Here is a 14,773-nt window from a genome sequence, read left to right on the forward strand (position 1 = left end):
TTTTTGTGTTACTACCCCAACCTTCCATAAGTGGGTCAAAAATGACCTGGTCAGGTTGTTTTCTTGAAATATCTTTGTAATGAAAAATTGTTATCATTTCATATTCCAGGTATTCCTAAAAAAATATGGTTTTGATATCATGCCGTTCACATTTTTAACTTACCTTTTATACATTTAAAATTAAGTTTTTTGTGTGTTACTACACCAACCTTCCATAAGTGGGTCAAAATATCTTCGTAATAAAAATTGTTATCATTTCATATTCCAGGTATTCCTCAAAAATCATATTTTTGATATCATGCCGTTCACATTTTTAACTTCCCTTTATGCAACACACAATGGATCCTCACATTTTCTATTGTTGTACGGGGTCATTTTTTTTTTTCAAAGATGGAAAAAAGTGAAAAATGAAGATGTTTCTAACATGAAATCATTCTACAATACAGTTCTTCTTAAAGGGCCAGCCTGGGCTATAACAGCATTTATGCAAATTTATGAAAAGTCGGCTGGGATAGGCTCCAGCAAACCCCTGCAACAGTGTGGATAATCGCCATAGAAAATCTATGGATGAATGGATTTTTTCACCAAAGTCTTTTGCCTGACTTTTGTCACACCAGACAAAGTCACAGAGCTTGCGGTTGGGGGGAAGGAGGGATGGAGGGATGGAGGAAGGGAGGTATGGAGGGTGTTGTTCAGTTGAAGGTGATCAATTTCTGTAATCATCTTGAGCAATAAACCCCCCAGGGTATCATTTTAATTTCCTTCACGTCTTTCCTGGAATGGGGTTAATGTTGTCGATTATTTGTGCGCCCCTGCAGACGAGGAGGTTATCTCTGAATGGGATTTTTTTCAGCCAGTACACTGGATTATTACTGTGTAAAGTATATAGTATATATATGAACACACACACACGTGTATGTGTATACGTCATATAACGACTGTCAGAACATCACCGCCTTTTTTCCCTCTCCCACCTTTCCCTCCCAGATGCAAGGTGTGCCGCCCCCCCCTCCTACCACCATCACCACCATCACCGCTCCCACGTGCACCCCTTCCACCCTCCCGCCTACGACCGCCCGCCGTACGTCCGCCCCGCCTACAGCCGCCCTTCACACGAGCACTCCATCTACGACCACCCCTCCAACGAACGCCCGCCCCACGACCACTGGAACGCCCGTCTCCGTGTGAGCCCCGGAAAACCGCTCCACATGTTGGACCAGGAAGAGGTAACGCTGTAATGTCAGACTGATTTGAATCCGTATCTAATCCAGACTGTGTGTGTGAATGTGTGTAATCAATGAAAAGCTACAACGCCTAATTGATTTTATTCCAGATCTGATCCAGATTGGCGGCCATTCACATGATAATCCTATTTAATGCAAGCAGCTGTTTATATCCCATCCATATCCGATTCGAAGAAATAATGTGAATGGTGGATCAGAAGCTGTGATGCCAAATTGAATTGAATCCACATTGATCCAATTGATCCAATTTAATACAGTTACATGTTTATACTTCTGCCATTTATATTATATGCAATTTGAAAAACATTTGCTACATGTGTCGTTGGTCAAAAGTGACAATGCTGAATTGAGTTTATTCTAGATCTAATCCAGATTGAGTAATTGGCAGCCATTCGTATTTATTAATATTTAAAATCCCACTTAATACGTTCAGAGCTTTTTCCTTCAAGCATATTGAATATAAAAAAAAACATTTGCTATGTGTACACAATGTGTGAAAAGGCTAATGTGTGAAAAATATGAAGAAATGTGTCAGATATCGGAATACATGCAATATACAGTTTGGAAGAATATTTGTTATGTGAATTGTGGGCAAAAGAGTCAATGCTTAACTCAGTTTCATCCAGATGTGATCCAGATTGAGCATTTACCGATACAGTGGTGTGAAAAGGTGTTTAGCCCCTCCCTGAGTTCTATTTTTTTGCATATTTTAAATGAAACTTATTAACCGTTAGATGCACAAGTGGGTCAAAAATGACCCGTTGAGGTTGTTTTCTTGAAATATCTTCGCAATGAAATTTTTTTATCATTTCATATTCCAGGTATTCCTCAAAAATCAGATTTTTGATATCATGCCATTCACATTTTTAACTTATCTTTTTATACATTTTAAGAAATTTTAGTTTTTGTTTTACTACCCCAACCTTCCATAACCGTTAGATGCACAAGTGGGTCAAAAATGACCCGGTCAGGTTGTTTTCTTGAAATATCTTTGTAATGAAAATTTTTTATCATTTCATATTCCAGGTATTCCTCAAAAAACATGTTTATATCATGCCATTCACATTTTTAACTTACATTTATGCAACACACAATGGATCCTCACATTTTCTCTTGTTGTATGGGGTCATTTTCTTTTTCAAAGATGTAAAAAAGTGAAAAATGAAGATGTTTCTAACATGAAATCATTCTTGTGTGGTCCTAAATATAATACTAAATATCATACAAGTGATTATTCCTAACCAAAATGGCAAAATTGGCATAAAAAGGCATTGATTCTAGTATGGGTGATTTTTGAGCCACTTATGGAAGAGTGTAGGGTCCAGTCACTCGTGCATCTAAGGGTTAAGGGCGAAAACAATCCAAACCAAAATGGGCCCATGTGAAAAAGGGATTGCGTTTCCTGTTAAAACACAACATAACTGAGATGAATTGGGATCTATCACTTTGGAAATGGTTCTAAAGCCATTTCTAAAGCTTTGGGACTCCAGCCAACCACAGTGAGAGCCATTATCCACAAGTAGTGAAAACATGGAACAGTGGTGAACCTTCCCGGGAGTGGCCAGCCTACCAAAATGACCCCAAGAGTGCAGCGATGACTAGCCAATGAGGTCACAAAAGACCCCACAACAACATCCAAAGAACTGCAGGTTTCTCTCGCCTCATTCCGGTCTCCATTTTGCCAGAAAACATCTTGATGATCGGGAACATCTTGATTGGGAAAATACTCTGTGGTCTGACCAGACAAAAATTGAACTTTTTGGAAGGTATGTGTCCTATTACATCTGGCTTACCAACATACCATCATGGCAACAGTAAAATATGGTGGTGGTAGTGAGACGACTCATCCAAGAGGTCACAAAAGACCCCACAACAACATCCAAAGAAAACATAGGCTGGTACATAGTGTGTCCCATTACATCAAGCGTACCAACGTACCACCATAGCAACAGTAAAATATGGTGGTAGTAGTGAGACGACTCATCCAAGAGGTCACAAAAGACCCCACAACAACATCCAAAGAAAACATTGGCCGGTCTCCATTTTGCCAGAATCTTGATGATCCCCAAGACCTTTGGGAAAATATTCTGTGGTCTGACCAGACAAAAGTTGAACTTTTTGGAAGCGTACCAACATACCATCATAGCAGCAGTAAAACATGGTGGCGGTAGTGTGATGGTCTGGGGTTGTTTTGCTGCTTCAGGACCTGGAAGACTTGCTGTGATAAACGGAAGCATGAATTCTCCTGAAGGAGAATATCCGGCCATGTGTTGGTGTTGTGCAGCAGTACAATGATCCAAAACACACCAGCACGTCCACCTCTGATTGGCTGAAGAAAAAACAAATGAAGCCCTGACCCGAATCCTATTGAGAAGCCTTAAAAACAGCTTCACGCTGGAAAAGCCTCCCATGTGGCTGAATGACAACAATTCTGCAAAGATGAGTGGGCCAACATTGCTCCACTGTCAGAGACTCATTGCAAGTTATCACAAACACTTGATTGCAGTTGTTGCTGCTAAGAGTGGCCCAACCAGTTATTAGCTTTAGGGGGCAATCAATTTTTCGCACAGGGCCACGTAGCTTTTTTTTTAAATTTATTTAATTTTTTAAATATTTTTAAATAATTTTTAATTAAATTGAATTTATTTTTTTAATAATAATAATATTTTTTTAATATTTTTTAATTGATTTTTATCCCTTAATAATAAAAAACATAAAAAAGTGTTCTGTTGTGTTATCATTGACTAATATTTACATTTGTTTGAAGATCTGAAACAATTATTGTGACAAACATGCAAAAAAGCCCATTGTTAGTGCAGCATGTGCACACGCGTGTGGGTACGAGTGCATTGTGGCGTGTGATGTGAGCCCTGCACTGTGTGATAAAGTCCTCTCCAAAGTCCTCACCACTCGTCTCCTTTCAGAGCGCTATTGTTGCTCAAGGGAGCGGAGCACACTGGGATCCCGATAAGAGACCCGTGCTGCTCCCGTCCCGGGGGCGTTGAACCAAGAGTCCGCTTCCATTAATCACGACTCGCCGCTGTCTTAATTGTATCAGTGAGACTGAAGCCGAATGGATCTGATTGACAAGTGTGTGGCCGTCACCATGGCGACGGCGGGTAACGATCACATCTGTCGCTCACCTTGCGTATTTCCTTTGTGAGAACACACACATAACGTATCACACTCGACACAGCTGATCTGTTCTCCTTTTATTATCAGGGTTCTTCATCCATCTTGTACTTAGTAGCCAGTTGGCCACGTTCCTAAGTCACAATCAGCTCCTTTTCAAATGTCAGCACAATTTGCCTCTTTGTCATTCCTTATACCATTCTGTGGTAAAATAACAAAAAATAATTTGGAGGTTCATGATCGAATAATTATTATTTGGGAAATACAATATAAATGGGGAAAAAATATCTAGAATTCATAAGAATGTTTTCTTACAAATAAAAAGTGAATCCATGGACTCTTATACAAAATAAATAGCTAAGTCATAATAATGGTAATATTCATAATAAATATGATTGTTTTGTTGTTAAATTTATATAAATAAGTGAAAAAATAAAAGAATTCAAAACAAAAATACACTTTTGTCCTAAAAATACAGAAAATATATTTGTATTTGAATTGTTCATTTGTTTACTATAAGAAGCCAAAGAGTACACACAAAAATTGCATTTTGTGATTTTGTGTTTTTGCGTAACACATATTCTTTCCAAATTGTACGTGTATTTTTTTTTTTTTTACAAACTTTGGGAGGTCCATGATACAGCAACTGTGTCAAAATGTAAACTAGAATGTATCACAGTCTTTTAATAAATCCAAGAAATTGTATTTAAGTAAAATAATAAAATACTAAAATAATAAAATAATAAAATAATAAAATAATAAAATAATAAAATAATAAAATAATGAAAATTAAATTAAATAATAAAAATTAAATTAAATAATAGCAAATAAAAATAAAAATAAAAATAAAAATAAAAATAAAAATAAAAATAAAAATAAAAATAAAAATAAAAATAAAAATAAAAATAAAAATAAAAATAAAAATAAAAGCATAAAAAATAAAGCAAATAAAACTTTCATTCAAAAATTCATTTCCACCCTCGGACATCTCTGTGTGTAGTTTGCATGTTCTCCTCGTGCATGTGTGGGTTAATAATGCGCAAATCAATAATAATAATAATAGTTCAATTATATATATATTTTTTACATGTTTTATTAAAATAATATTCAAGTCATTTTTTTTTACAGAAAAGCTCATTTGGCACATTTAAAATAAAATCAACATGAATAAAGAATAACAGAGAAATGTCCATCCATCCATTTTCTATACTGCTTGTACTCATTAGGGATATGCAGGAGCCTATCCCAGCTGAAAAATTGTCATTCCGTGAGCACTGGACACCACTGATGCTCAAAATATATGATACACTATCAATATTTTCCATTGTCTTCTTTGTATTCTTATCCATTTTGGCGTCAGGCACCCCATCTCAGCATCGTTATCCTTCTTTCTCCTGCATCACCGCCTCCTTTGGAATCAATCCTTCTTTCAAGACCTTCCATTGATACCTCACTTTTAGCCTTTTCTCCATCTTTGCCCTTCTCTTCCTTCCATTAGTTTCATCTTCATCTCCATCTTCCCTTGCCTCAAATCTGCTCCTCGACTCTTTGGGCTGATTGTCAGCAGTCAGCGTCTCGTCTCCGCGCAGACCGAATATCTCGGCGCCTTCTTTGTAGCTGCATTCAGTGTCTTCATGAATGGCGGCTATCAGGGAGCGGTTGTATGGTTCTTCCTCCACCCAATCGGCACCCCTTATGTTGTGTCTGAAATGTGTCAGATGTGCTTCCCTGCTGCCTCCAAGCCCTTACAGTGGGATTACACCCTTAATCGCTTACTCTCAATACGCTGCTATCCATTCGTTTTATAGCAAAGGTGTGTCCGAACCTTTCCCACAGATGGCCACATTGTGAAAAAGCAACATGCGAAAAAGTGGTCCCTCCCCCTCCAACTTAACTGGCATTAATTGAGAGCTTTGATTTCTAAAGCTTTGGGACTCCAGCAAACCACAGTGAGAGCCACGAGCCACAATGTGAGTGTGAATGGTTGTTTGTCTGTATGTGCCCTGTGGTTGGCTGGCCACCAGTCCACCACCAGGCCTCTCGCCCCAAGACAGCTGGGATAGGCTCCAGCACCCCCGCGACCCTCGTGAGGATAAGCGGTTGAAAATGAATGAATGAATGACTTCACCCCCATAATATTTCTTAGTGTTAGAATTCCATTAAAAGGTCAAAAGGTCACTTTTGCATCACAACATAGTCATATGTTATATATGCATATAATATATATACGTATATATATATATATAATATATATATATATATACATTCATTCATTCATTCATTTTCTACCGCTTTTTCCTCACGAGGGTCGCGGGGGTGCTGGAGTAACATAATAATATTAATAATATTAATAATATTAATAATATTAATAATATTAATAATATTAATAATATTAATAATATTAATAATATTAATAATATTAATAATATTAATAATATTAATAAATTATATATAATTAATATTTAAGTAATTTTTTACAGAAAAGCTCATTTGGCACATTTAAAATAAAATAAACATAAAGAATAAGAAATGTCCATCCATCCATTTTCTATACTGCTTGTACTCATTAGAGATATGCAGGAGCCTATCCCAGCTGAAAAATTGTCATTCAGTGACATAAACATATACATATATATATATATATATATATATATATATATATATATATATATATATATATAGCCCTGTGATTGGCTGGCGACCAGTCCCGGGTGTACCCCGCCTCTTGCCCGAAGACAGCTGGGATAGGCTCCAGCACCCCCACGACCCTCGTGAGGAAATAGTGGTAGAAAATGAATGAATTAATTAATTAATTCAACCCTCGGCCATCTCTGTGTGGAGTTTGCATGTTCTCCCCGTACTATACTGCTTGTACTCATTAGGGATATGAAGGAGCCTATCCCAGCTGAAAAAATGTCATTCAGTGACATATATATATATAGTATATTATAGCCCTGTGATTGGCTGGCGACCAGTCCAGGGTGGACCCCGCCTCTCGCCTGAAGACAGCTGGGATAGGCTCCAGCACCCCTTGCGACCCTCGTGAGGAAAAGCGGTAGAAAATGAATGAATATATTATATATAATATAATATGCATATTTTCCTGGACATTTAGGGAAATTATGGCTTTTCTGTCAGTCGAGGCTATGTCTCCTTTATTCCTGTTGGGGGAGTAAGAGGACCAACATGGCTGGTTGCCGTCTCCACTGATTACATGACATGACATTACATAAATGTGAGCCTCATACAGTACTGCCACACTCCGGTGCCCTCGCCTGCAAGTCAAGCATCTGGGTCTTTTTTTTTTTTTGCATCACCTTCCAGCGTCACGCTAGAGGAGCCACCTGGGGCTCAATACTATGTTTTTGTCATATATTAGCACTCTGGCACACAGATGATGAGATGGCCGTGCACTGGCCTGCAAACAAGTGCAGTGCTTGAAAGCTCAAAGGTGTGCGTGTCTGCAGCGTGGGTGTCGGCGGGATTAATTATCTAAAGAAGCGAGGTGGGCAGTCAGCACAGAGGAGAGAGGTTGAATATTTTAGTAAAGATTGGCTGACCTCAACTCCCAAAGTGATTGGAGCACAAAGAAGCCTTTGGTATCAGCGTGACGATTACATTTAAATGAGATCATTTTCCCAGGAGGTCATTCCGTGGATACCAGACTTTAAATGGCTTTTAATCTTCGGATAATGCGCCTTTTCCCCTGTGGACGATGTAGACTTTTTCTCCAATCCCTTTGAGGTATAGGAACGGGAAAACAAGGACAATTTGTCTCCTGCCAGCTTAGCTGGAGCACCGAGATGCTCTCCTCAACCTTAAAGACAACCCCTCTTCCATTTATCATTTTTATTGAGAAGAATTGTTCTCTGCCAGGTCTGACTCTGTGGGATGTGGACACTTATAGGTCCACTTACTTGCATGAACTTTTTCCAGGCAGTCCTACAAATCTCTGAGTGCGCATAATAAACCAGCTGAGCCGAGTCTTCATGCAGCACATGACTTCTACCCAGACCCCTAACTGACAGCTTGGTGGCTGCATGGAATAACTTTACTCCCCATTTCATGCACCTTTCCACTTCCTCATACAGTGGTGAGAAAAAGTGTTTGCCTCCTTCCCGATTGCTTACTTTTTTCCATGTTTGTCACACTTAAATGTTTCTGACCATCAAACAATTTTAAATATGAGACAATGACAACACAACTGAAAACATATTTAACTAAGATTAATTGAGATCTATCAGTAGGGAAAAGCTTATAAAGCCATTTCTAACGCTTTGGGACTCCAGCAAACCACAGTGAGAGTCATTTTCCACAAATGGTGAAAAAATTGAACAGTGGTGAACCTTTCCAGGAGTGGCCGAGCTACCAAAATGACCCCAAGAGCGCAGAGACGACTCATCCAAGAGGTCACAAAAGACCCCACAACAACACCCAAAGAAAACATAGGCTGGTCTCCATTTTGCCAGAAAACATCTTAATGAGCCCCAAGACCTTCGGGAAAATACTCTGTGGTCTGACCAGACAAAAGTTGAACTTTTTGGAAGGTGTGTGTCCCATTCCATCGAGCGTACCAACATACCATCATAGCAACAGTAAAATATGGTGGTGGTAGTGTGACGACTCATCCAAGAAGTCACAAAAGACCCCACAACAACATCCAAAGAAAACATAGGCTGGTACATAGTGTGTCCCATTACATCGAGCGTACCAACATACCATCATAGCAACAGTAAAATATGGTGGTGGTAGTGAGACGACTCATCCAAGAGGTCACAAAAGACCCCACAACAACATCCAAAGAAAACATAGGCTGGTCTCTATTTTGCCAGAAAACATCTTGATGATCCCCAAGACCTTTGGGAAAATACTCTGTGGTCTGACCAGACAAAAGTTGAACTTTTTTGAAGGTGTGTGTCCCATTACATTGAGTGTACCAACATATCAGCATAGCAACAGTAAAATATGGTGGTGTTAGTGTGATGATTCATCCAAGATGTCACAAAAGAACCCACAACAACATCCAAAGAAAACATAGGCTGGTACATAGTGTGTCCCATTACATCAAGCGTACCAACGTACCATCATAGCAACAGTAAAATATGGTGGTGGTAGTGTGACGACTCATCCAAGAAGTCACAAAAGACCCCACAACAACATCCAAAGAAAACATAGGCTGGTACATAGTGTGTCCCATTACATCGAGCGTACCAACATACCATCATAGCAACAGTAAAATATGGTGGTGGTAGTGTGATGACTCATCCAAGAGGTCACAAAAGACCCCACAACAACATCCAAAGAAAACATAGGCTGGTCTCCCTTTTGCCAGAAAACATCTTCATGATCCCCAAGACCCCAATAATTAGGATAGTCTGTCTTCTTGTTACTTTATCTCATACGTTTTTTAACATTCTTAACTCCTCACTTAAGGCTGTACGGTGTTCGAGTGGTCAGCATGCAGGACTCACAGATAGGAGACCTCAGCTCAATTCCACCCTCGGTTCTACCCGTGCATGTGTGGGTTTTCTCCGGGTACTCCGGTTTCCTCCCACATTCCAAAAACATGCTAACTTAATTAACCACTCCAAATTGTCCATAGGTATGAATGTGAGTGTGAATGGTTGTTTGTCTATATGTGCCCTGTGAACAACAACAGCATAGAGAGAGCGTTTACTCCATGAAAGCCGCCACCAAAAACTGCTTTTTACTTGTACTTGTGCAGGCAGAGAATAGCGTTGCTGCGTGGTAGGCATATCCTGTTATAGTGGAACAAATTATCGTAGCATTAGCATGTATCACTGGTGATAAGTGTTCCATTTGCAAAGAAAAACCACAATACAAGAGTCACTTACAATATCTGCTCTCACCGGGATGCCAACTGATGTGTTGGCTTTAATCTTTCCGCACAAGACTTGTGCTCCCTATTGTGTTGGTAAATTCAGTATAGTCTTCAGGTAAAAAAGGCTCAGAGCGAAAAAGCATGTAGCCGAGTCTTCCTAGTAATGTTGTCAGGTCAAGGTTGAGAGCCGGCATCTACTGCTTCTCTTTGAGTGGATGTTTAGTTGATCTCAAAGTTAACCCTTAGATGCATAAGTGGGTCAAAAAGAGTCTTTCATTCCACTTTTCTCATGTACCCCAAATTATTATTACATTCATTCATTCATTTATTTTCTACCGCTTTTCCTCATGAGGGTCACGGGGGTGCTGGAGCCTATCACAGCTGTCTTTACAATTTTTCAATTAATTTTGAAGACTCATTCCGATGAGTGTACATCATTTATTAATAAAATAATTACATTTTGCAATAAATGTAACTTGATATTTACATTTTTTATTAATTTTAAAGACTCATTAAGATAGGTACACATTATAAAATAAAACAATTATACTTTTTTCATACTTTAAACTATACATATTTTTGTTCTAAATGTTTTATTTATATATTTCTTTCATTTTATTTTCATCTAAATATTCTACTTCTCATTCTCATTCATTAGGGTGCCCATTATTCACAGAAAACAAATAAATACCTCATGTAAATTTTTTTAAAATATATTTATTTCATTTAATTGGATCAAAATATTCTATTTATTTCTTTTTTATTGATTTTTAAAGATTCATTCATTAGAGTCTGCATTATATGTTCATTCATTCATTTTCTACCGCTTATCCTCACGAGGGCGGCGGGCATGCTGGAGCCTATCCCAGCTGTCTTGGGGCGAGAGGTAGGTTACACCCTGGACTGGTGGCCAGCCAATCACAGGGCACATATAGACAAACAACCATTCACAGAGAAGTCCCGGATAAACAATATCCATTACATCAAAGTCCTATTTGGGCATACAGATGGTGTAAAATTACAATTTCCAAGCGTTAGTCAGAGCAGGGTGAGTGTGTGTCCTTCTACAGCCTGGGGGTAAAAAGAGGTGTAGCATCTGCCCTGTGACGGGACGTTTTTGTTGAAGGCTTAAAGGACAAACTGTGCTTTTGGCCACTTTGGCAATCTATGCTTCTCTGATGCTGTGCCCGTGCAAGTGTGTCCTTGTGCACTGCGTGTGTGTAGCTCTAACCCTTAGATGCATAAGTGACAAGTCAAAAATGACCCGGTCAGGTTGTTTTCTTGAAATATCTTCATAATGAAAATTTGTTATCATTTCATATTCCAGGTATTCCTAAAAAAACATGTTTTTAATACCATGCCATTCACATTTTTAACTTACCTTTTATAAATTGTAAGACATTGTAGTTTTTGTGTTACTACCCCAACCTTCCATAAGTGGGTCAAAAAGGACCCGGTCAGGTTGTTTTCTTGAAATATCTTTGTAATGAAAAATTGTTATCATTTCATATTCCAGGTATTCCTCAAAAAACATATTTTTGATATCATGCCATTCCCATTTTTAACTTACCTTTATGCAACACACAATGGATCCTCACATTTTCTATTGTTTTACGGGGTCATTTTCTTTTTCAAAGATGTAAAAAAGTGAAAAATGAAGATGTTTCTAACATGAAATCATTCTTGTGTGGTCCTAAATATAATACTAAATATCATACAAGTGATTATTCCTAACCAAAATGGCAAAATTGGCATAAAAAGGCATTGATTCTAGAATGGGTGATTTTTGAGCCACTTATGGAAGAGCGTAGGGTCCAGTCACTCGTGCATCTAAGGGTTAATGCAAACAAGCTCAGTTTGTTCACGCTATTGTGTAATTGATTGACTTTTGACTTATACAATGTAGCTGTACTATTGTCTACCATAATAGAGGCAGATATTGTAGTAATCCATATATCTTATATGGCATCCAATATAGAAACATTAAGGAGTGGGACAGGAGGACAGAAACCTTAGGGACGTTAGCATAGCTATGTGATGCTAAAGTACACTGTGTGTGTGTAATGTGTGTGTCCTAACCCTGCCTGCCAGGAGTGTTTTATTTCCACTCCATGAGGACACAATGGCTTGTTTTCTCTTTTACAGCCTTTTTCTTCATGGGTCATTCGCACACTTCCTTTATTATCGTAACATCCATTTTCTGTACCGCTGGATTTTCTGCTGGAGCCTATCCCAGCTGTTTTCAGGCGGGAGGCGAAGTACACCCTGGACTGGTGGCCAGCCAATCACAGGGCACATACAGCTCTCACTGTGGTTTGCTGGAGTCCCAAAGCTTTAGAAATGGTCTTAACCATTCACACTCACATTCATACCTATGGAGTCGCTAATTAACCTAGCATGTTTTTGGAATGTGGGAGGAACGCACTAGTAGAACACAGAGATGCTCAAGCCGGGAATCGAACCACTCGTCCACCATGCAGGTGGACATCGTAACATTATAATTTTATAAGTTTATTTATTTTTTATAAGTTTATTTTCCAAAGATGACAACTTTATTCATTCTTTTGTTTGGGTAAAAGTACAAAATAAACAGAGGCACAAGAGGTACAAGCACAGGAATAAAAAAACTTCGCTGACAAAAGGTCAGCGCGGAAAAATGAGGTTGCAAAAAGAAAAACACTGTGGCAAAAACCGAAAGGCTTTATTCTTTGCCACAATTTACCCCCGGGCTGCACTTTGGACACCTCTGCTATAAAGCAACCCGACATTCTCAAATATTCCTAATGATGCAAAAAAAATTACACTGATTGATTGAAGTTGCTGGTTATCCTCCATTAATTCATGTTGATGGTCGAGTGGTTAGCACACAGACCTCACAGCTAGGAGACCAGGGTTCAATTCCACCCTCGGTGATCTCTGTGTGGAGTTTGCATGTTCTCCCCGTGCATGCGTGGGTTTCCTCCCACATTCCAAAAACATGGTTAATTGGCGACTCCAAATTGTTTGTCTATATGTGCCCTGTGATTGGCTGGCCACCGGTCCAGGGTGTACCCCGCCTCTCGCCCGAAGACAGCTGGGATAGGCTCCAGCACCCCCGCGACCCTCGTGAGGAAAAGCGGTAGAAAATGAATGAATGAATGAACTCCTCACTTAAAGCAAAACTACACTTTTTGGAGGAATTTTCTCCACATTCATGACAACATGTGATCTGTGCGTGTACACCGCCTCTCGCGCCCGAGGACAGCTGGGATAGGCTCCAGCATACCCCAAGACCCTCGTGAGGAAAAGCGGTAGAAAATGAATGAGGTTCATCATCTAAAATGACTTCTTTAACTTTTCTTCTTCCATGCCGGCTGGCCGGTCCAGCTTCCTGTTGCATTCCAGCGGCACCTGCAGACTCCGGCATCCGTGCCCCATCATATCCCGTGTACATCAAATTCTGTCTCCTGCAGCGTCAAATGAGCTTGCAGGTGTTTCCCCTTCAATGGCCGCCTGTTGGTGGGCGGCCGTGTCAAGGTTGGCTAGCGAGGAACTCTGGGTGTGCTCCATGACTCACGTTGGCAGTGATGAATTGCAGCAGGCAGTGCCGCCGTGGGTGGGTGGGGGGTTGGGTGGTGGCGGGTGGCACAATAAGTGGGCCCGGCAGTTTGTGGAAAATTCCTCTTTTCGGCTCCTTCCTTCCAAGTCCGCTGTAAGAAGACCTGCTCTTGGCGTGAAATCGTATTTGCAAACGTCACACATGAGAATGTCCCTGACACATTAAGAGCTGCACCGGACAACCTTTTGACAGCTCGGGCTTTTAGCTCGTGCTGCTCTTATTCAGCGTGGATTTCAATCAATCCCAGAGTGGATTAACATTGTGGTTTTCCTCATGTGGACTCCATGGCAACAGCTAAAAAAAAAGTCCCATTATTCCTAGCATTGTGTCCTCAGCGGGTGTAAAGGAAAGCACTCTGTGTATATTTAGAAATGGCATAAAGCAGCGGCGTCCTCGTAAAGCCTTCACGATGCAACTGTGACTTTATTAGCGTGGCTGATCAATGGCGAGCTGGAGGAATGTGAAGTTAATTCAGGTTTACGGTTACTCATTGCCACTAAAGCAAATTCAATTAGTCCAACAGAGTGCACTGACACTCTCTGCTGATTCCTCCTATATTCATCTTGCAGTGTGGGGGGGGGCCTGGACCTGCTTCGCTTTTGTTTAGATGTCGTTCGTCTTGCATTGGAATCACTCATTCACTCATTAGTTTAGCATGAAAGGGCATGCGGATCAACAAGTTGCTGGACAGGACAGATTAAAAAACATGTGATTGGTCACACTCCCAAACTACTTCCTAACTACAAAGGAACCGCAATTAAAAAGAGCTAATTACAAATATACAACATAAATTGGCCAGAAATATTTCAGTATTGAACAAAGCAAAATTTGTTCTCAATCAGAAATCACTCCACACTCTTTATTGCTCTCTGGTTCTACCATATCTTACTTATTGTGTGGAAATATGGGCTAATAACTATAAAAGCAATCTTCACTAGCTAAATGTACTGCAAAAAA

General features: G+C 39.6%; 1 protein-coding gene across 13 annotated transcripts in view; it reads left to right on the top strand.

Annotated features, from left to right (window-relative positions):
- Positions 1 to 14,773, top strand: part of syngap1b (synaptic Ras GTPase activating protein 1b) — a 194,619-nt gene that overhangs the window by 55,416 nt on the left and 124,430 nt on the right. For 12 of the 13 annotated variants that reach the window (XM_078790642.1, XM_078790646.1, XM_078790647.1 and 9 more), the window contains one exon: positions 988 to 1,226. The exons of the other annotated variant lie outside the window; for it this stretch is intronic. In XM_078790642.1, the coding sequence (XP_078646768.1) occupies positions 988 to 1,226 (239 nt within the window). The remainder of the gene's footprint in view (positions 1 to 987; positions 1,227 to 14,773) is intronic. 13 annotated transcript variants of the gene reach the window in all.

This window comes from Doryrhamphus excisus, linkage group LG5 (assembly GCF_037039965.1).
Source record: "Doryrhamphus excisus strain RoL-2023G ecotype Guam linkage group LG5, RoL_Dexc_Guam_v1.1, whole genome shotgun sequence".
In the NCBI taxonomy this organism is placed as follows: Eukaryota; Metazoa; Chordata; class Actinopteri; order Syngnathiformes; family Syngnathidae; genus Doryrhamphus; species Doryrhamphus excisus.